Source organism: Schistocerca serialis, chromosome 5 (assembly GCF_023864345.2).
Source record: "Schistocerca serialis cubense isolate TAMUIC-IGC-003099 chromosome 5, iqSchSeri2.2, whole genome shotgun sequence".
Taxonomy (NCBI): Eukaryota; Metazoa; Arthropoda; class Insecta; order Orthoptera; family Acrididae; genus Schistocerca; species Schistocerca serialis.
Window position 1 is genome coordinate 86675281 of NC_064642.1, and position 24278 is coordinate 86699558.

At 40.9% G+C, this 24278-nt stretch overlaps 1 protein-coding gene across 1 annotated transcript in view; it reads left to right on the forward strand.

The window, feature by feature from the left end:
- The window catches only part of LOC126481760 (Down syndrome cell adhesion molecule-like protein Dscam2), a 723682-nt gene that overhangs the window by 660857 nt on the left and 38547 nt on the right, over nt 1-24278 (forward strand). Inside the window, exons 22-23 of the mRNA XM_050105715.1 lie at nt 14184-14433; nt 15806-15949. Coding sequence (XP_049961672.1) covers nt 14184-14433; nt 15806-15949 — 394 coding nt within the window. The remainder of the gene's footprint in view (nt 1-14183; nt 14434-15805; nt 15950-24278) is intronic.

Here is a 24278-nt window from a genome sequence, read left to right on the forward strand (position 1 = left end):
GTGTTTCATAAATCAGGTAACAGTTAAGTCTTATAGTCCATTCAAAACAGCAGAATCTAACGTACCCAATTTTCAAAACATTATTTAGTTCCCGAAATTAACAAATATGTGTACACTAATCTTTAAATAGCCCACCATAATCCAAACTTGTGTCCGTGAAGTCCAGTCATATTGCTAATCTTTCGTGCCAGATTGCACCCTCACATTAAACACATCACATCCTCATATCTAAAAGTTTGTGACCAGCAAGCAATCGTGTAATGCTATTGTGTTGGCTTCAGCAATCTTACCCTCAACTATGTAGGTCGGTAAGAAAAAGTATCGGATACCTTATTAACCATGTACCATCATTGTAGCTGAAAGTTTCAGATGATTTAGTGACTGTTGAACTTCTCAATAAAAGTTAATATACATCCGACTATTGAGTGACAATATTGCACAAATATTACTATTTGGTTACTATAATCTGTTCTGGTGATGTCATTGAAAACTATAGTGTGTGCACTGCTAATGTCGTATTTCTAAATCTGTGCTGACCACATGCCACTGCCAATGGCCTTACTGCTGTGGTAACACTGATTCCCATCAGCTTACTGAAGTTAAATGCTGTCGGGCTTGGCTAACACTTGGATGGGTCACTGTCTGGATCTGCTGCATACTGTCGGCAAGCAAGTTGCACACAGTCCCTGTGAGACTGGTTGAGGAACTACTTGATTGAGAAGTAGTGGCACCAGTCACAAAAGCTGACAATGACCAGGAGAGTGGTGTGCTGACCACATCCCCCTCCATATCCGTATCCAGTGCACCTAAGGGCTGAGGATGACACAGTGACCAGTCAGTACCATTGGGCCTTCAAAGTCTGTTTGAGTGGTATTTGCCACTACGATGTCCACCAAGTAGTTGGTATGGGGGTTTCCTTAATCATACCACACTTACACACCATATCTTAAATACCATAAAAGAGAAAGCGGGATGGAATCATGGTTGGTAGTCACAATTTATAATTAGGACAATTTATTGACATTACACCTTTTAAGGAATTTAACGATTACAAATTGTGGACAAGCCACTAGATAAAGTTTTGCAAATACAGTTAGAAACCCAATGTACTCAGTAATCAAATAAACAGTCCCTTAAGAGACAGTTATAAAAAACTTAATGTGCCAGGCATTTATAGAAACTTTAAGCTTAGCAATTATCAATACCTCACATAGCCACTTCATCAAAATCCTTAAAACCAATTGTTACATTAAGATGGCCACAATTAAAACATTCATCACTAACTTACACTTATAAACTTACTATGTCAGTCTGTTAAAGAAGTGCTTGTTAAAAGGTCAGTTACACTCAACGTTGCTGGGCACTAATACCCCTCACTTTATTTTCCCTTATTAGGAAAACAGAGTTACTGACAAATTCAGAAGTTCAAACTACCATGTAAAATTTCCCTTAAAATACGTATAATGAAAACAATTACCAGTAAAGGGCGACTTAATGACACTTGCACACTAGTGCCAATCTAAAATCCGATTACATAACATGATAGAACCACTTAAATAAAAAAACTACCACAGAAACACTGATCTTTAAAAACAAATGTTCATGTGCTAAGACATATTAAAAAAAATTACGAGAAAGAGCTGCACAAGGAACTCAGCAGATGCTATGCAGCTTAAGGTTTAGCCAGTTGTCTGTCCCTAATATTTAGGGAAGCAGGTTCATATACGAACAGGTTACATGCAGAATGAGATTTTCACTCTGCAGCAGAGTGTGTGCTGATATGAAACTTCGTGGCAGATTAAAACTGTGTGCCGGACCGAGACTCGAACTCGGGACCTTTGCCTTTTGCGGACAAGTGCTCTACCAACTGAGTTACCCAAGCACGACTCACGCCCCGTCCTCACAGCTCTACTTCTGGCAGTATCTCGTCTACTACCTTCCAAACTTTACAGAAGCTCTCCTGCGAACCTTGCAGAACTAGCACTCCTGAAAGAAAGGATATTGCGGAGACATGGCTTAGCCACTGCCTGGGGGATGTTTCCAGAATGAGATTTTCACTCTGCAGCGGAGTGTGCGCTGATATGAAGCTTCCTGGCAGACTAAAACTGTGTGCCGGACCGAGACTCGAACTCGGGACCTTTGCCTTTCGCGGGCAAGTGCTCTACCAACTGAGCTACCCAAGCACGACTCATGCCCCGACGTCACAGCTCTACTTCTGCCAGTACCTCGTCTACTACCTTCTGCCCGCGAAAGGCAAGGGTCCCGAGTTCGAGTATCGGTCCGGCACACAGTTTCAATCTGCCAGGAAGTTTCATTTCAGCGCACACTCCGCTGCAGAGTGAAATTCTCGTTCTGGAAACATCTCCCAGGCTGTGACTAAGCCATGTCTCTGCAATATCCTTTCTTTCAGGAGTGCTAGTTCTGCAAGATTCGCAGGAGAGCTTCTGTAAAGTTTGGAAGGTAGTAGACAGGGTACTGGCAGGAGTAGAGCTGTGAGGACGGGGTGTGAGTCATGCTTGGGCAGCTCAGTTGGTAGAGCACTTGCCCGTGAAAGGCAAAGGTCCCGAGTTCGAGTCTCGGTCTGGCACACAGTTTTAATCTGCCAGGAAGTTTCATATCGGTGCACACTCTGCTGCAGAGTGAAAATCTCATTCTGGAAACATCCCCCAAGCTGTGGCTAAGCCATGTCTCCGCATTATCCTTTCTTTCAGGAGTGCTAGTTCTGCAAGGTTCGCAGGAGAGCTTCTGTAAAGTTTGGAAGGTAGTAGACGAGGTACTGGCAGAAGTAGAGCTGTGAGGATGGGGCGTGAGTCATGCTTGGGTAGCTCAGTTGGTAGAGCACTTGCCCGCGAAAGGCAAAGGTCCCGAGTTCGAGTCTCGGTCTGGCACACAGTTTTAATCTGCCAGGAAGTTCAGGTTACATACAATACATATTTATATATCTACCAACTTAACCTGCCTTGGCGGAGGGAAGATAAATACTAAACTTTGGAAGGCGATATGTGAACAATTCCCAGTAGTGGCCAGGTTCTCACAAAGACATTCCAATAACTCGGAAACATAGAAACACTCGGCAGGACCTTTGACTCGATATATGGGTAAGTGTGTAAAGGAACATGTTACACTACTGACAAAATCGCACTTTGATCTTAAACATTTTACACATGGACAACTGTATTAATGGAGTGCAGGCTTTGAAAATGCCAACATAAAATCATTTGATCACAAGAGACACAAAGCACTAGTAAAACTTCTGAGAAAACTTACAAATAATGGCCACCGTTTAACTAGGCCAACTGAACTCTTCCACACCATCCTAAAGTTTGACTATGAAAGTCTCACCATAATAATAAAGTTCAAATGGCTCTGAGTGCATCGGTCAACAAAACACAATTCCGACCACTTACTTCATGCCATGTACACAATATGAGGGAGCGGGTTCCACAGCTTCACCACTTCACTTCAAATTTTTTTCCCAGCATAATCACAGAACTTGTATCTCCAAGCTGCCCATGTCACCAAAACACCCAACCAATTTCACATCACAACATATAACAGTCATCACACTCATTTGGCAGCCGTTGACACTCGTCTCCCAGCGAATGTCACCAGATCTGGAGGGTTACCCATCAAAGGCTAACAACCAACTCCGCTTCCCCCACCAACCCAGAAGATAAGACATGCGAAAAGCAAAGATAGCTTACAGTGTGACTGGAACCGGCCATCAAAATCATCAAACTGAAAATAAAGTGTGAAGGAACCACTTAATTATGAGTAGAGCATGGTATGTATCATTAGGGCATATTCTTTCTAAAGTCAATTTTCATCATGTTATTGATAACATCAGGATATGAGACTTCGAGACATGTGGAACTGAGTGCAGTACAGGTAGGAGAAATGTCAAAAACGGTCTGCTGCTCCACCTAGAAGATCTGTCTTAGTGACCCCATCCCAAAAGTCCAACATAAACTCCAATCCCAAATGAAATCCTTAGACCCATTCCAGAATCTGTCCCCCCCAGTCCATCTCACTTCTCACCCCAAAGACACACAACACACATCCTTTCTACAAGCTCCCCAAAATCAACAAACTCCACAATCCTGAACACCCCATTGTAGCTGTTTATTGTGCTCCAACTGGAAGAATTTCTGCTCATTTACGAACACCTCCAATCATTTGCCTGATGCTTTGCCTTTCACATCAAAAATACTAATCACTTTCTTCACAGACTCTTGACCATCCCCACTGCATTCCCAGCTGAGCCATGCTCATCTTGCCCATGGCCTTGCTGCTATTGAACTTTACTTCTCCCAGTGTCCTTCTGACTCCAACCCACTACCTCATTCCTCATACATCTTACCTGCTATATCCTCACACATAAGTACTTCTCCTTTGGGGGAGGTATATAAACAAATCTGCGTCATAGCCATGGGCCCCTCCATGACATTCTCCTATGCCGACCTATTTATGGGCCATCCAGAAGAAATATCACTATTCTCCCCAAACCCCAGACCCCTTGTCTGTTTCAGGTTCATTGGTGATTTCTTCATGATCTGATCTCATGGCTATGACACCCTGTCCTCATTTATCTACATCCTCAACAACTCTTCCACAACTTCAACAGGTCCTCTGCAACAAAACATCTCACCTTCCTGGATGGTAACCTCCACCTCTCTGATAGCTCCATTAACACCTATGTCCATATTAAATCCACTAACCACAACAGTACCTTCATTTTGACAGCTGCAACTCCTTCCACACAAACAAAATCACTCCCATACAGCCTGCACATCCATGAACAACTTATTTGCAGTGAGGAGAATTCCCATGCCCACTGAAGGTTTCACAAAGGTCTTCAAAGACAAACACTATTCTCCTAACCTGGGCTGGAAACAGATTTCCCATGCCATGCCTAGGAGATGTTGTACTATAGAAGGATGGTGAAGATCAGCTGGAGAGACAAAGTAACAAATGAAGAGATGCTTAGAAGAGTACAGGAAACCAGGTCTCTGTGGAGGCACATCCAAACAAGAAAGAGACAAACTTGTAGGGCACTTCCAAAACATCCCAAAGGTGCTCTATAGGATTCAGGTCAGGGCTCTGTTCAGGCCAGTCCATTACAGGGATGTTATTGTCATGTAACACTCCCACTCTGCCATAGGCTGTGCATTATGAACAGGTGCTCGATCATGTTGAAAGATGCAATCACCATCCTTGAATTGCTCTTCAACAGTGGGAAGCAAGAAGGTCCTTAAAACATCAATGTAGACCTGTGTTGTAATAGTGCCATGCAAAACAACAAGGGGTGCAAGCCCCTCAATGAAAAACATGACCACACCATAACACCACCGCCTCCGAATTTTACTGTTGGCACTACACACGCTGGCAGATGACGTCCATCAGGAATTTGCCATACCCGTGCCCTGCAATCAGATCGCCACATTATGTACTGTGATTCGTCACTCCACAGAACGTTTTTCCACTTTTCAACAGTTCATTGTTAATACTCCTTACACCAAGTGAGGCGTGGTTTGGCATTTACCAGTGTGCAGCCGCTTGACCATGAAATCCCAGTTTTCTCGCCTCCTGCCTAACTACCACAGAACTTGCAGTGGATCCTGATGCAGTTTGGAATTCCTGTGTGATGGTCTGGATAGATGTCTGCCTATTACACATTACAACCCTCTTCAGCTGTCAGCAGTCTCTGTCAGTCAACAGACGAGGTCTACCTGTATGCTTTTCTGCTGTATGTGTCCCTTCATGTTTCCACTTCACTATCACATCAGAAACAGTGGACCTACGGATATTTAGGAATGTGGAAATACTGCGTACTGATGTATGACACAAGTGACACCCAATCACCTGACCACGTTCGGAGTCCGTGAGCTCTGCAGAGTGCCCCATTCTGCTCTCACAATGTCTAATGACTACTGAGATCGCTGGTATGGAGTACCTGGCAGCAAAATGCAGCTAGTATGAAAATCGTATGTTTTTGGGGGTGTCTGGATACTTTTGATCACATAGTGTATATTCATGCATTTATTTCTCAGACATTGCATGTTATTCGATCTGACAGTGGACTTTCATTCAACGGGTCTTACTGTGATGTAATGACACCCACCGTTACACTATCTGCTCACTTAACTTATATGTATAATACTAGTGTTAAACCTTTTTTTGTTATGTTTGCCTGAAACACCTTTTGCACTGCCACCATCTCACAGCTTACCCACACGTCAGAATAATTTGAGGCTCACTTTCTATAATGCATTGATGAGCCAATAGTTCGGGAACAATGTCAAATTACCATAGATCATGCCACTGTGTGCTTCACTGAATGGAATACTCGACAATATCTACACAAAGTGGTTTTCCCCAGCGTTACTTCTTTTCCATTAACACTAGTACCCGTTGGACTAATTACATGGGTTATATGTACATGGGGATATTGTAACTGATTCAGATTGCCAAAGCCAGTCCTACTTGAACAGCAGGCATTGGTAGATTATCAGAGTTAAAAGATGTTGACACGAAGTATGACCCATGCGTGTGGCAATGTTACCACCATGACAACAGCAACTGCGACTGAAATGGGTGCATGACCATTGGCACTGGATGTTGGCTCAGTGGCAGAGCACTGCATGGACTGAGGAATCCTGATACCTTGTTCATCACGGTGGCAGGTGGGTGCAAATCTGTCATCTTCCAGGGAAACAGCTCCTTGACACCTGCGGTGCGGGACAGAGACAAGCTGCTGGAAGCTCCATTATGCTCTGGGTAACATTCAGTGGGGCATCCATGGGTCCAGTGCAGTTCATGCAAGGCACTATGATGGCCAAGGAGTATTGTACACTGGTTGCAGACCAAATACACCCCTTCATAACAATGGCAGTTGCATTTTTCAACAAGATGATGTGCCATGTCACAAGGCGAGGAGTGTGGTGGAGTCATTTGAGGAACACAGTGGCGAGTTGCAATTGATGTGCTGACTCCCAAACTCACCCGATCTGGGATGTGACTGATCATGATGTAAGAGCTCATCATGAGTCTCCCCAGAATTTACGGGAATTAGGTGACTTGTGTGTGTGGATTCACCACCCTCCCTGGAATTTATGGGAATTAGGTGACTTGTGTGTGCAGATTTGGTGCCAACTCCCTCCAGCAGCCTACTAAGCCCTCATTGCTTCCACACCATGATTTTTCGCTGCTGTTATTCGTGTCAAAGGAGGACACATATGGCTATTAAGGCAAGTGGTTGTGATGTTCTGGCTGATCAGTTATGTCCAATTCACTTAATAAATGTTCAAAGGAACTACATTTGTCAAGTCAACAATGCAGACCATGGGCCTGGAGTGGCTCAATCAACATCTGTAGGCTGCGCAGGTGCTGCTCCCACATGGCCCCAGTAATTAGTAAGTCATTTAAATAATTGACACAATTGGTAATACCTTGGGTGAATTGTTCAAAGTATCTCCAAAATATCACAGGAGCATTTGCAACCCAAAATGGCAACCTGTTATAATGATACATGGAAAATAGCATATTAATCACTAAAAACTGTTTCAACTGGTCATCTCAGGATCCTAGTGAGTTTTGCCAATAATTCCTCAGGCCTAGGAATTGGATACAGATTAACATTTGCTTGAGCTTTAAAGGTAGATTTAAAATCACCATGAATTACAAGTAATCCACGTGGCTTCTTAACTACAACTATGGGCGTTGCCCACTGTCTAGATCACACGTGGACAACTGGTGGCCTGTGGACCAAATCCAGTCCATGACGAGTGTCAGTCCATTCTGCAGAACAAATTCAGGGGAGAAAGAGCAATGTACTGCAGAATTTTGAAATGGAAGTTTTTAAGACAGCTATTATAAAGTATCATAAGTAGAGAAACAGCATTCAAGACATGTGAATAAATGTAAATATCTTAAGAGGGGTGAACATAAAATGAATATACTCTCAGTAGTGCATGTTCTGAGTTATATTTTGTTAAAATGGCATGCTGCAAAAGTTGTGCCCTTCATATTTGTGCTTACCCATAAACAATAATGTCATGCAAGTTATATTTTTGACTACATGCACTAGGAGCACTGGTGTCATGTCATGTGATGAGTGGCCCATGAGACTAAGTAAGTATGTGAATTAGTCCCACAGGTCACCAAAGGTTGCCTAAACCTGGGCTAGTTGGTACGAGGAATATTACTCCCATACTTTCCAGTCTATCTAGTTCCACATTAGTATGTTTGTGACAGCAAAAGGGCACTGTTCTACAAAAAGTAGACACTGCTGATGCTTTAAGAATATGTGGTCTTGGAAACCTGTTACACAACTTAACGTTTGTTCAAACAGTTTTTACATTGCTCACATGAGCCAGTGTATCAAGTTCTGTGAATGGTATCACAACTGAATCTAGATTCACTTGGTTTTGAAATTGGAAAGCAAAAAATACAAAAGTCTCTAAGCCAAAAACACTAGTTGTTGTACAAGTTTTGACTCCTAACAGTGTTAGCAGCTGAGCTACATTTGTATACCGAGCCTAGGTTATGATCAGATCCTGTGCATGTCCACATTAATGAGAGACATGGCCACATCTGTGGCATTGCTCTTCTAATTTCCAGCTGCATGAGCTTCTGAATCCCATCTGCTGCTGCTGCTGCAGGCAGTGGCAAGGTAGCATACAATGTGCTGACAGCTGTCTCTGTCAAACACTAACTGAGGCACACACTTGTTAGATGCCCCAGTTTGCAGCATGCAAAACAGGTGACATCACTGAAAATGCTGTGACATTTGCTTTGCCATGGGCAGCAATATGGACATGATTTGAAGGCACGAACTTTTCTCGGATCCTTTGACAATGAGAGGGAGGAAGCTGTTGTATGAGACTTAGCTCGCCCTGAGACATACAATCAGTGAGAAAAGTGCGTCTCTGTTTGCGCATCTACTAATGATGATAGTGGGGGATTGCTAACTACTTCACTAATTACTGTATCATATGTCACCGTACAAATGGGTGATCGATAAAGTGGAAGAGGTCATTGACTGGATGTCATCATCTTAACGTAGAACTCAATGCAACTAAGAGGGCTGTTCAGTAGGTAATAAAACATTTTTTTCTGAAAGCAGGTTGGTTTTATTCAGGATTCCAATACACCATATGATTCCATTCTCTTTTGGCTACAAAACCCTGTTTCTCAACATAATCTGCGTTCAGTCAATAGCTTACACCATCTTACTGGGAGGGAATGTATGAGCACATGGTACCACTCTACTGGTCGATGTGAAGCCAATATCTTGCTGCGTCAATAGCGTCCCCATCATCCACATACTGCTTCCCAAGGAGTGCATCCATCATTTGATTAAACAGATGGAAGTCGGAAGGTGTCAGATGGCCTGGTGCCACTCCAGGGATTGTCGTTTTGTTTCCAGTCCAAAGTAATGAACCCATGTTTCATTGCCTGTGACAATGCTTGACAAAAAATTGTTACAATTAGCCTTGTAATCTGCAATCAATTCCACACAGATGCTCCTCCATTGCTCTTTGTGGTCTTGTGTGAGATGGTGAGGAACCCAGTGGTCACATACCTTTGTGTACCCCAATTGGTTAATGAGTGTGCCAGCAATACCAGCAGGGACATACAGTCGAGCAGTGATGTATTTGACTGTAATCCATTGATCACCTTGAATGAGAGTGTTTGTGCATTCCAACTTTGCAGGAGTCACAGCTGTGTGCGGCTGGCTGGCATGCAGGAGATCGAACAGGTTTGCATGACCTTGTTGCGTTGACCACAAATGCCTTGTCCAACCACTCATCATGTTCTTGTTCAATGTCAGATGTCTGTAGATGTTCTGCTAACATCTATGAATATCTGCAATGCTGTGGTTTTCTACAAAAAGAAACTTAATGACAGCTTGTGACTGTTCGCTTTCTTTATTTCTTCGTTTGTTGTCTGCATTGCTATACTGGCTGAAAAATGGGGTGTGGAAGTACAACACTGACTACTTTAAATAATGTAGCCAAAAGGTGCACAATTGCATTTCACAATAGTTTACTGTCACTGTTCCAACCCACCAGAAATACACAGTTATATATGGGCAGTGCACTATTGTTTTATCTTTCCATAAACCTCTTAATAGTTCACAGGCAGACCTCCAGATACTGCTGCAATAGTTTACTGTTGAACATCTACAAGCAGAAAAACCTAACCACAAAGGTCACAGTTCTTGAAGAATAAAAAGGCACGTATGGAGCAGACACTGACATTCTTTTAACACACAGCCTAACTGTGTAACACTTATTTCACAGTTAATTTGAAGCATTGTTGTTCTAACCAACCCAGGTTCCTCATCTGAAACTTGGCCATGGACTGACTGTCTCAAGACAAAAAATCAGGCCCTTATATATCCTCACAATAATAGATAATGAAACTACACATTGTACGAAGTTTAATTTACAGAAATTACAATTAAAACTTGACTCATTAAATTAACTGAATACATAGAAAAATTGGTTCTTTTTAACACTTTCTTCTATTACAAGGGTTAAACCGAATACTTGTTTAAATGATGAAATTAACATATATAGTTACACAAACAATACTTAATCTGCCAGGAAGTTTCAGTAATACTTTTGACGAAACTGGAAATTACTTTGGAATTAATTGAGGGCTGGCTTTGCTAACATCTTTTCGAATAGAGCCATATAGATCCTCTATGAATACAATTAGTTGTTCCTCCAAATGTTTGTAATTAGTACAGAATTTATATTTGTTTATAAGTCAACAATAGCATTTATGTTATGAAGCAATTACTGATTTCACCATATAACAAAAGATACTAACTAGGAATAGTCAAAATAAATTAGAAAATCAATTACATAAATAAAACTAAGCACAAAGTTAGATCTCGTGTTATATTCTTTAAAACTGAGGGCCAACCTTTCTCTTTTATGAAAATGCAGATTATACTCATGTATGTTAATGGTAATTAGTCAGACATGAAAAAATGAGTTTTAAGGAGGCAGATGGCAAAACAAGATGGAAAGTAAAAATATCCCAGCTTGCTTCATCATACCAGCCCCTTGTTTGATTGACCAGATAGATATTGCAAATAGCTAACTGCGCAATTCAATGGCCACAATTGATCCCAGACAGTGGGTCAAAAATTTACACACACAAAAAAATATTGCATAAGAAATCTTATCAAAACTACAGTACACATGTTTTTAAATTCCTACGTATATGAATTGGCCATATGAAAATGCCCATATAAAATATTTACATACAGTGTATTGTACATTTGCAAAAAAAATCTACAAGTTATATTTTTAACAAAATTTATGTATCTTCATCATAAGTGATGTACTCTTTGGGTAAGTGAAGATTAAATTCAAAGATACATATCATTCTATAGAAGTCCTGTCATACTTAAAAAAACTCATGGGTTGCAAAAAGTTAAATTACACTGTGCGTTGCAGTTCAATCTTTTAGACAGAAAATTTCACTTGCTCAATGTTTATAATTTTTCACACATTTAATGGGCTTTTACACACTCTCACCAAGTTGTCCACACCTTCAACAGGTCCAAGTGGCAGTTATGAGTGTTGAATGATAACTAATGCCTCCACTTTCATTAATTGGGTTTGGATGGGAATATTTTAATAAATCAAAGCAGAAATAATCCTTAGAATGTGATCTTTAACTACCAATATTCGCTTTTTTACATAATCACCAGCCAGTTGGATACATTTCTGCCAATGATGAACAAGTTTTCTGAAGCCCTCACAGAAGAAGTCGACACTCTGTTTCCACAACCATGTTCCATCTCCGGGTCATAATGGTGTACCCACGTTTCGTTTCCTGTCACAGTTGAATGGGGAAAGGCCGCACCTTCATTCTTGTAATGTGAGAGGAGTTCCTGGCAAATTTCAGGTCTCTGCTCTTTCATTTCAGGAGTCAGGATCCGGAGTACCCATCATGCACAGATGTTCTGATAGACAAGGAAAGCAATAATGTGACCCACATGTTCTTGTGAAATGCCAATTGAGCTTGCAGTTTCTCTCTGAGTGATACGACAATCGTCCTGAATCAATCTGTCAACATTTTCCTTGTGAAAGTTGGTGGTTGTTGTCACAGGATGTCTAACTCTTTGTTTGTCACACAGGTCAGATGATCCCACCTCAACATCTTTAAACTTACTCGCCTACACATCAGCACAATTACTCACATCAACACAATCACCATAAACTGCTTTCATTCTCTGATGAATCTCCTTTGGGGTGACACCTTCTGATGTCAAGAATTCAATGACTGCACGCTGCTTAAATCACATTGACCAACCAGGGTTCCATACTTTAAACTGTAACAACACAACCATTCAATGCTAAGGCTTCCTGCCAACTGAAGCTGTAGAGAAGAGGCTACGGAACAAGCCAGTACCTGCCACATACCAATGCTGCCAACTGTTGAAGAGTTATGAAGGTTGAGGCAGTACTTTTCAGTCAACCCTTGTAGTAAGGAAATGCAGTGCTATCAGTTCCCTTGGAGGTGGTTCTACTTCGCCACAGTACATGAAAAATGAGACAAAATACCCTACTTTAATACACTTACTTTTACTTCTAACTTAAGTATAATAAAAAATGTTTAACGCTAATGCCAAATAATAGGCGTTACATCATAAATAAATACATTACATAGTTCTCATAACATTACAATAATTAGCACTGAATTTCACCACAGTGCGAAAGGTGTGGACTATAAAAATTTTTAAATCAAGTGCACATTACCCTACAAAACATTACTCTGTCTTAACTGTGTGAAACTGGTTAAATTGAAAGACTTCAGTTTCTTTCCCATTTGCAAAATATCAAAAACTCAAGATGCAATTACTGATTTCACCTTATAACAAAAGATGCTAACTAGGAATAATCTAAATAAATTAGAAAATCAATTACATACATAAAACCAAGCAGGAACCTCATGAAACTACAGGGACTGAAGTGGGAATATTCCACAATGTCCACAACAAATTCTGCATTTTTTCAACTGAAATTGGCTGAGAAAAACAATGTATTGCATTATTTATTGAACACTCCTCATACTACTACTACTACTACTACTAATTCACTACTAAGAAAGCGGACAGTAAAGTATCGTGAAACAAACCTTGTGCTCACACTGTTATTTCATGAACTTGTAATTTTTAGGAAATCACTCAGGGTTGTATCACACAACTCTAAAGCTTCTACACTAACTTCTCTATCAGTAGTGAGGTGTATAATAACATCCCGGTTTAATGATTCTGCACACAATGCACTGCACCGTTTACAAGAAAAAACACATTTGGTTGCTAAGCCCTGCAAGTCAACAGCCCATACTACATAGTATTGCTTACATTGGTTAACACATTGATTAAATTTGAACCTAGATGCAGCTACATGAGTTTGGTGATAGAAACATTCAGTCAGAAAACCACAGACATCAGCAAAGCTCAAACTACTTGGATACGAAATTGGGTGTAGTTTTTACACCACTTTGTACAACTTATTAATTGAATACAGTAAGTGTGTACTCTGATATTTGGGGCTGGTTATTGGACTTGCGTTGCAATGAGGAACAAAACGATGTAAATAGGCCTCCCAACTCTCATGTTCCGTTTCAAAGCAGGCGAATGGTGGAAGGGGAGGTGAGGAAACAGTAGCTGCAGACTTGTTTCTTTCTCTGTAGTTGTAACAGCAATAACTGCTATTTCTGTTGCAATTCCCACTGCCATTAGTACTGCATCTGGAATTACCATTATTTTTCTTGCTGTAGCTGTTCCTGCAGTTGTCGTTGCTGTCATTCTGGTGATAAAAATAATTCACCTCTCTTTATTAGAAAACATAGTATATTTCAGTCAAACATGTTAAAAGGTACATCTAATGCTGATGACTGTCAGTAATAATGATTATGAGGTACACTTCTTCACTGTGTAGTAAGTTTTAGAATAAAGAGAAACTTCAGGTCCACCCTACCCTGATTTTTGCAAGGAATTTTCTTGGAATATGCTACTGTTTTTTATATTTTTTTATATGTTGTGAATGCATTGTTTATTTTGTTAACAGTCAGTATTTTTTTCTCATCTGTCTGTCAGGTGTACCTCAAAATATGTTGTGTCCTTTAACTGAAACTGTGTATAAACTTTACAGGGACTGCTGTGTGGTAGCACTTACCACTTATCACTGACAGCTCATAATCACATTGACAGCTCTCCTAGCAGCCCAACATTATCTGTCCGCACACAAGGGCAGGCGCCAGGTGTACCACACCAGGCAATGCTGATAACACCCAACTCCACATCTGTGTTGTTGCGGCTACATGTCTGGCCTGATAATGGCTGTCCACTGACATATTTTGTACTGCAGTATCGGCCGAATGGGGCGCAACACTGGACACTTGGTGGGTCATCTGTACCAGGGAGTAATATCAGATGTAATAAATAATATCATTTAATAACTATGATGTCAGACCTCAGATAAAAAAAATTAAAATTGTTAATATGAAAGACATTCTCCAACCATTCACATAAATGTAACACTTTTCTTAGATTATTTTACGGCATTATCCAAAAGTAAAATAGGCAAATGACACATTTTACTGTGCAGATGGGAATGAATGGTCCATTTAGTGCCTCCTTAATACTCACAACTTCCTGGCCTAAACAAATCACTGATTCGAAAAAAAGATGTTTGTATGAATGTATTAGGAAATTTGCAGCTATCTGAAGCTGAGCTGCATGAAAAGTGACTCAGGGAATTAGTGCCACACAATGCAGTATTCTGCCACATGGCCAGCTGGCTGCACTGACTAGTATCACACCTGCACCTCTTATGCAAATGCATCTGACCAGCCACAAGTGTGGGTGTGGCTGTCATGTAGCATCCTCAATCTTGTAGAGCAGTATATAGTACAGCGTGAGGTGTGGGAACTTCCTTTATTTTAAAAATTGTAAAACAGAAAGTACTGGAGTTATTGGTTTAGTTCTCTTTTCTTTATATAGAACTGCATTTAAAATTTTATCTCATTAGGTTTTGAAAATGGTAGCTTGAAGGTGGCCTCTGTTCTGCTCAATGCATTTAGAGAGTCAAAATCAGAAGTTTCAGTCCACTTTGTCAATCATGTCTGCGTCTGTGTTGGTAATAGCTGTATGATTATTGTTCCGCAGCTCACCAAAGTTCCATGGATGATTGATTTACACCACAGATTAAGATGGCTCAAAAGAAAAAAATACCAGGGGGCTAAATCTGCTGAGCATGCTGGCCATTGAAGACCCCACCCCCCCCCCACCTCCCCCAAAGAGATGAGACAGTCAGGGAGGTGTTTGCACAAGAGAGTCATTCATATTCATGTTAGGTCCTGCTCTTTGGAATGCGCTCAATCCCCCACAGCAATGAGTTATGGCTGCTGTGTAGTGTGTGTTTCAAATAAGGAAGTTCCTGCACCTCACCCAGTATAACTGAGGGGCTGCAGCTTCTTTTTTCCCAAAGTAGCTGCTTTCTTTGTAATTTACTTGATTAAATTTAGCTGGTTTAACCATGAGTATATTAAGCCTTATAATGGTAGTTTATTGTTAATACAGAATACAGATTAAGTCTCTATGATTTGCTTGTCTTTTGTCAACATATACTTTGACTTGTTCCCCATCCCTGAAGGTTTACCTTTCTAATGGAGCTATGGAACATGATGAATGAATGAGTGAACATCTGGCTAACTGCTTAAAAAATTATAGATTTATTGGAACAATACTTATAAAGTAAAATTTTGTCAACAGTGTCAAATGCCTTGAAGCCTCAACGCAGATTTACTGTTTCTGGCCTAAATCCAGCTTCTATATATCAGCTAAAGATAGAAGCACATAACATAGCAGGATCTTCAACTGCTGAATACACATTTGCTACTCTTACAAAGGATGGTGGTAAGAAATTATAGTATAAATTGCTCACATGCTGAAAATTTCACGTTTTTGATATTTACTAAATTTATACACTCATACTTGATGTAGTGACATGGCAAAAGTCCTTATTTTCTTCTGAATTGTTGTTAATAAGTGTAATTCATGTCATTAACAACCATAATAGTAGAAAAACGTAGAACCATAAGGTATTCTCATATATTTCATGGGATACCTTGCCAGTTACATAAAAAACAAACCATGCAAGTCCAAATAAAAGTAAATAGCCAAAAAGACAAATTATTTACAAATAAAAATAGAATTGAAAGTTTTACTTCTCAAAAAATGTGGTAGTATAATTGACAGAGATAGCGAAATATCTGACAAGTGTCAAGCTCAGGATATTGAAATAAAAGAGGAACAGAAAAGGGAGAGATTAGACAGATATGGAGAAGTTACATTGTAGTCAGAGTTAAACAGATTGTAGTGACTTGTGCCACTTGTGTGAACAAGCAGACACAGTGAAAGTTCATAAATATTCTATGTGTCTACTCTTCTGTTATGTATTCTTTGATGTTACTTTTTCTCTCATTACTCCTTGCTTCTTAGTGACTAATGTAACTAGCACTATGAATAGCACACACCCTGTAATTAATATATGTAGAATAAATCGGTACTTGAGCAGACTACCACATGTTTGTACTACCACACGCCCGTTTTGACATCCGTAGTCACATCAGAACATACGTGTGTGTTACTTCCACACAACTATGTTGGGTTTATTTTCACATGCAAATGAATACTTCAGCAGCTATTACCAAACCAACCCAGAGTTGCGAAATGATTGGAGGAGGAACGATAAAACCACCACCTTTTTGGCAGCAAAGTCCAGTACTATGGTCTATGGTTTGCACAGATAGAGAGCTAGTTCATTTTATTGCAGATTTCATCAGATGAAACGAAGTCAGTTAAATTGTTGCAGCACTAACAGAAGACTTTGCTGCCGAGGTGCAAGATATCCATGTGACACTGCCAGAGGTGGAACAGTATGATGCTATAAAGAATGCTCTGATTACGCACCTGTCTCAATTGGAAGCAAAAATGCCTTGAGAAACTTCTGCGGACAAAAGAATTAGGAGATTTCATTCTGTCACACACTAGCCAGCAACACAGTCAGTGTTGATATGTTATGTGATATCTGGTTGTCGAGGTTACCTGCAGAAGCACAGAGCATTCTAACAGTGTGTCAAAGAGATCTGAATGCATTAGCATAAACAGTGGATAAGATCCTGGAGATGTATCCCTCAATGAGTTCTGCAACTCTGATGATACAGCAGGGTAACAGAGCTGCAGGCGCAGTGGCTAGCACACTGGACTCGCATTCAGGAGGATGACGGTTCAATCCCACGTGCGGCCATCCTGATTTAGGTTTTCCGTGATTTCCCTAAAACGCTCCAGGCAAATGCCGGGATGGTTCTTTTGAAAGGGCACGACTGACTTTCTTCCCCATCCTTCCCTAATCCGATGAGACCGATGACCTCGCCGTTTGGTCTCCTCCCAAAACAACCCAACCCAACAGAGCTGCAGTGTCTTTAGCATCATTGCAGTCGCAGTTAGTAGAACTAACCACACAGGTTGCCGTGTTGCAAACAGTACATACCAAACAACGACTGTATCAGTGTTCATTGAGAAGTCGTAACCATTTGGCTGTGGTGTCAACCACTTGCTGGTATCATAAAAAATTGGTAAGGCTGCACAAAAATGCACACCACCATGCAAATGGAAGCGCAACGGGGAATCAGAGGCAGCTACACCTATCTCCACTAGTAATACATGCCGATTGTTCATCACAGGTCACAGTGCAATATTTAGTGGACACACGAGCTGAAGTATTGATGTATCCAACAACTAAATTACTGCATCACAACTGTGATGGTTATTACTTTGATGCCACTAATGACTCAAAGATTAAGACCTGTGGACAAGTTGCCTTAATACTCAGTCTTGGTCTCCATCAAGTATTCGAATGACAGTTCACAGTGACCAATGTCTTGCAACTGATCTTGTGGGCAGATTTCCTGTCTTTTTACAATTTGAACAATGCAACAAAATATCTAGATGCTCAAGGAAAGGTCAGCTACACTTCCCCCATGGCAGTAAATGTAATCACCAAGGGTATCCAATATATGAGATGGCTGAAGGAGTTTTCTGAAGTTTCGCACAGTCACCTACATTACTGCCAGTTAAGCATACAACAGCGCACCACATTCTCACCCACACCACATTCTCACCGCACCGGGCCCACATGCCTATGCGTGTCCTAGATGGCTGGCACATGAAAAACTAAAAATAGCCAATGAGGAATTTTGCAGTATGTTAGCACAAGGTGTATGTTAAACTTTGAGTAGTAACTAGGCAGCCCCTTTACACATTATTCTGAAGAAGAACAATGATTGGCATCCATGCAGTCCATACATCCATGCATACTACTGCCAGTTAAACACAGGGACCATTCTGGACCAGAATCCCAAGCTGCATATAGAGGATTTCTCCATCTATGTGCACAGTAAAACAATCTTTTCCCTGATCGACTTATTACCAAATACCAGATACCAGTAGCCACAGATGTCCCTAAAACAGCTATCGCTATATCTTGTGGACTGTTTGAGTTTATGAGAATGGCATCTGGTCTCTGTTACTTGCTGCAAAAATTCCAGCATTCCATGGATGAAGTCACGTGAGAGTTTGATTTTGCTATATATACATAAATGATGTAATGTTGACTTCTGAGGAGGAACAATGATGGCATTTAACTCCATTGTTCGACCATTTATGCATGCACAGTCTACTAATTAACCCTTCAAAATGTATTTTTGTGGCAACAGAAGTTCATTTCCTGGGATACTCTGTTGACACAAATGGCATATGCCTTCCTCAAGATAAAATACAAGCCATAATCACATACCCTCGTCCAATCACAATTAGAGATCTTTGTTTGTTTCTCAGTGTTTTTAACAACATTTCATTTCCAATTATGCCCTGATCACAGCTTCATTAAATGAATTCTTAAGGGAGCACCAAAGCCAAATGACAGATTACAGTGGGCACGTAAAACAGACTCTGTTTTCCAGGCCATAAAGATAACAATATCAGATGCTACATGACTGACACATCTTATAGCACAAGCTCCACTGGCATTAATGGTTGACATGTCTGCTACCACTATTGGGGCAGTTGCACAACTGTCAATAGATCATTGTTGGCAACCACTCAAATTTTACAGCCACAGACTGTCACCCTTCCAACAATGGTGGGTGACATACAATTGTGAAATATGTGCTGCTACCAAATGTAACCAGATGTGAAAATTACCGAACTATCAGTTTAATAAGTCACAGCTGCAAAATACTAACACGAATTCTTTACAGACGAATGGAAAAACTGGTATAAGCGGACCTCGGGGAAGATCAGTTTGGATTCCGTAGAAATGTTGGAACACGTGAGGCAATACTAACCTTACGACTTATCTTAGAAGAAAGATTAAGAAAAGGCAAACCTACGTTTCTAGCATTTGTAGACTTAGAGAAAGCTTTTGACAACGTTAACTGGAATACTCTCTTTCAAATTCTGAAGGTGGCAGGGGTATAATACAGGGAGCGAAAGGCTATTTACAATTTGTACAGAAACCAGATGGCAGTTATAAGAGTCGAGAGGCATGAAAGGGAAGCAGTGGTTGGGAAAGGAGTGAGACAGAGTTGTAGCCTCTCCCTGATGTTATTCAATCTGTATGTTGAGCAAGCAGTAAAGGAGACAGAGGAAAAGTTCGGAGTAGGTATTAGAATCCATGGAGAAGAAATAAAAACTTTGAGGTTCACCGATGACATTGTAAAATCTGTCAGACAGCAAAGGACTTGGAAGAGCAGTTGAATGGAATGGACAGTGTCTTGAAAGGAGGGTATAAGATGAACATCAACAAAAGCAAAATGAGGATAATGGAATGTAGTCGAATTAAATCGGGTGATGCTGATGGAATTAGATTAGGAAATGAGACACTTAAAAGTAGTAAAGGAATTTTGCTATTTGGGGAGCAAAATAACTGATGATGGTCGAAGTAGAGAGGATATAAAATGTAGACTGGCAATGGCAAGGAAAGTGTTTCTGAAGAAGAGAAATTTGTTAACTTCGAGTATTGATTTAAGTGTCAAGAAATCGTTTCTGAAAGTATTTGTATGGAGTGTAGCCATGTATGGAAGTGAAACATGGACGATAAATAGTTTAGACAAGAAGAGAGTAGAAGCTTTCGAAATGTGGTGCTACAGAAGAATGCTGAAGATAAGGTGGGTAGATCACGTAACTAATGAGGAGGTATTGAATAGGATTGGGGAGAAGAGAAGTTTGTGGCACAACTTGACTAGAAGAAGGGATCGGTTGGTAGGACTGTTTTGAGGCATCAAGGGATCACAAATTTAGCATTGGAGGGCAGCGTGGAGGGTAAAAATCGTAGAGGGAGACCAAGGAATCAATACATTAAGCAGATTCAGAAGGATGTAGGTTGCAGTAGGTACTGGGAGATGAAGAAGCTTGCACAGGATAGAGTAGCATAGAGAGCTGCATCAAACCAGTCTCAGGACTGAAGACCACAACAACAACAACAACAACCAAAAAATTTTAATATTACTTGTATGGTTGACAATTTAGCATTTGTATAGACTACAACCCTTTGACTTACACTCTCATGGTCAAACCAAGCAAAGCATCTCCAAGACTGCTGAAGCAGTTAAACTACATTGGTCAGTTTTCAACTCATTTTGTTTATGTACAGTGCAACCTCAGTGTGCCCGCAGATGCACTGTTCAATGTTGAAATCTTAAATATATTGGAGCGTACCACAGCACAGATCAAAACTATAGCTACAGACATTGATTTTGATGCTCTAGTGCAAGCACAACATGATGAGGAATTGTGCATGTTGCTCACACAACAATTTGAACTGAAACTATGACAGATAATCACACCTGAAACAAATGCCAGACTGAACTGTGACATTTCTGGAACAAAACCGTGATTGTTTGTGCCAGAATAATTTCGAACTTGGACGATAGCAGCTGCACATAGTCTAGCACATCCTTGAGTTTGAGGCACCATTATGTTAGTCGAGCACAGTTTCATATGGCCTGGACTGCAAAGCATTTGTCAAGAGCTGCATGGCATGTGTAAGGAATAAAATTTCGTTACATGTCAAGGCATCACTGGGCACACTTGTACTCCCAGTAAACAATTTGAACATGTCCACATTAACATTGTGGGACCTTTCTCAGTTTCTGAAGGCTACAGCTTCTGCTTCACAATAGTGGACCGATTCACCAGGTGGCCAGGAGCATTCCCAATGATAGATATCATGGTGGTAACGCAGAAATTCTTTTATGGGTAGATTTCTCAGTAGATTGCTTCATTTGGAGTGCCTTTACACATCACTTCTAACCAAGGATGTCAGCTGGAAATGTATCTTTTCAAGGCACTGGCAATGTTACTAGGTATTAAATGCATATGCACCAATCCTCAGAAGGCACACTAGATGACATCCATTTGTTTTCACAGACTTAGACAGCCTCACACAAATATTTTTGTACAGTGTCTCTGTTTGCAAACCGCTCCAACCACCATATAAGGGGCCATATGTTGTACGAAGTAGAGACAGTAATGTATTCGGAATTGACATTCATGGTGCACTAACTAAAGTTGTCATTGACTGGATCAAGCCTGCATCTTTTGATGCGCAAGACGACACTAAAAGCTATCACCACCAGTTAACAAAAAATGAAGATGCCGCAACTGATGACCCGTCTGCATGCCACCTTGCTGATGCCTCACGACAGTCACCAGGCATTATCCTGCAGGAGATTATGCCAAGCTTACCCATGCCTCACCCGGATGCCCCTCTATTCATGAGTGCCATGACAGCTGCGATAGGCACAATAAAAAGATTCACACAATCATAGCTTTCAGCCATTAAGACCTTTGTCAGCAGTAGACACACATACAGACATGCGCACACACACATTCATGAAAGTGCGACTTGCACACACATCTGCAGTCTCAGAGAGCTGAAACTGCACTGCGGGCAGTGGCACCAGTGCATGATGGGAATGGTAACTGGGTGGGGGTAAGGAGGAGTCTGGGGCAGGGAGGGGGAGGGATAGTATGGTGGGAGTGGCAGACAGTGAAGTGTTGCAGTTTAGTCGGAGGGTAGGAGAGAAGGTGCGGAGGGGGGAGGGGGTAAGTAGCGGAAAGGAGAGAAATAAAAATAAAAGAAATTAAAAGACTGGGTGTGGCGGTGAAATGACAGCTGTGTAGTGCTGGAATGGGAACAGGGAGGGGGCTGGATAGGTGAGTCACTGTCCTCGGGAAGTGTGTGTTATTTGCATTAAATACATATGTGTGCATTTTCTGCATCATTGGTTGTCTGATTTTTGAGCAGGAGCAGGCACAGAATCTGAACATGAAATGACATTGATTTCCATCCATTCTTGCTTTGCATTATTCATGCATGAAACAGAGAAAGGCTCTGTAGTCTTTTGCTGGCAGTCCCATGCAATAACAAAAATTGTATTCAGCTTGTCTGAAGAGGCAATTCTTCTGATCATGGGTGATATAGCATTTCATGCATGACTCTGCTTTGCACGAAGCTGGGACAGTGTAATTGGCATTGTGCCGATGCAGCAAATCCTTAATGTAGAGTGCCCAGCCTTGTCTACACAGTGCTGATTTGTGAGTTCTGGGGTCAGCGCTGTGGCTGGAGAAAAGGTTGTTTGTCTCAAGTGAAGTGATAACTGGTAGACAGAAATCTTGCTCAGCTAAATCTTGAACTTTGCATGCATCAATAACTACAAGCATTTCACTGAGACAAGGGTTGCAATGCTTTAGAATTTTGGCCCTCAATTTCTGATTTTATAGATTCTGAATTATAGCATCATGAAGCTTTTCATCCTGATAAGTTGTGCCACAGACACAATTGAATCTACAGTCTCTAGTTGCACTCTGCAATTTCACAATCCATTCTCTATAGGATTGATCACTATGATGTTGACTGTGGAAAAGTTTATACCATGCAACAAAACATGTATTTGACTCTCAAAAAATACATCTGCTCTTGCAATTATGACCTTGTAGTGCTGGGTTTGCAGGTCACTAAGGGGAAACAGTTTCAGTAGGAGGCAGCAGGTGGACACTCCTATGCATGAAAAGAAAAGTGCACAACAGGTCCGCCTGTGGTCTTGTAGACATTGAATTGTTGATGCAGTTGTGTTATTTATTTTTTCTATGCTTCCTTCATGTCAGTGAACTGTCAGAATAGCGGAGGCAGCAGCTGAATTCCTGAAGTCCACAAGGATGGAAATATGCGATGATGTATTGGAGAACATTCCCATCTGCAAAGTTTAGGGGAACTATAGCAGGGTGCTTCTGGCACCTTTTGCTGCTGGACTGCTTGCACTGGTACAAGGCAAGAGACTGCTGACAGTAGTTTGGTTATTTGTTGACCCTGAAACTGAACAAGAAATGCTTCTCAGCACTTTGATGTTGCTCTCCACAGTTTGCCATGATTCAGTAAATATCTTCACTTAAATACTTCAGCTTAGTGTATGCACACAAACAAAAAAGAATTCAATAGAAAGAAAAAATTGTTCTGCTCTGGTTTGCATAGCTCCTTTTTCCACTTTCTTTTTCTCGTCACCAGTATGCTGTGTCTATCTTTGCACACTGTGTGTTTCTTTAGTGGATACAGGAGTGGAGAACAGTTGCCATTCATAACAGAGAATTCGGATATTAATTTATTCTACATCTGATATAAAATAGTTGAAATAATACGTAACATTATTCCTATATTTGCAGTATCAGTTACTAACAGTAGATTTGAATGTAGAAATATATACAGATACAAAAGATTTATAAATCTTTCACTGTCAGTACAATGACTGTTCAGAAGGTGTCGATGCCTGTCCACTATGAAAGTCTGTAAATGTTAGTCAACTGGCAAAAACACGAAATGGGCTCAGTGCACGTATGTTTGAACACCCACTACAGGAGCTCGGGATACGGGATGCTTGCATCTCATTAGCAGCAGTGTAATTACTCATGGCAGTGCTCTTGTGCCGCAGTGGCAGCTGTAGGAAACACGGCTTAGTAACTGGCGGCGCGCATATTTGAAAGTGCGGCTGACCCTATAATGGCCAATACCACAGGGAGTACTCTTGATGAATGTCCTCTGTAACAGGGTATTCCAGCTGGCATGCCCGCTGGCTGGCAGCTGGGTCCTTATAGCTGCAGGTAGAAGGGGATAGGCAAACAGCAGACG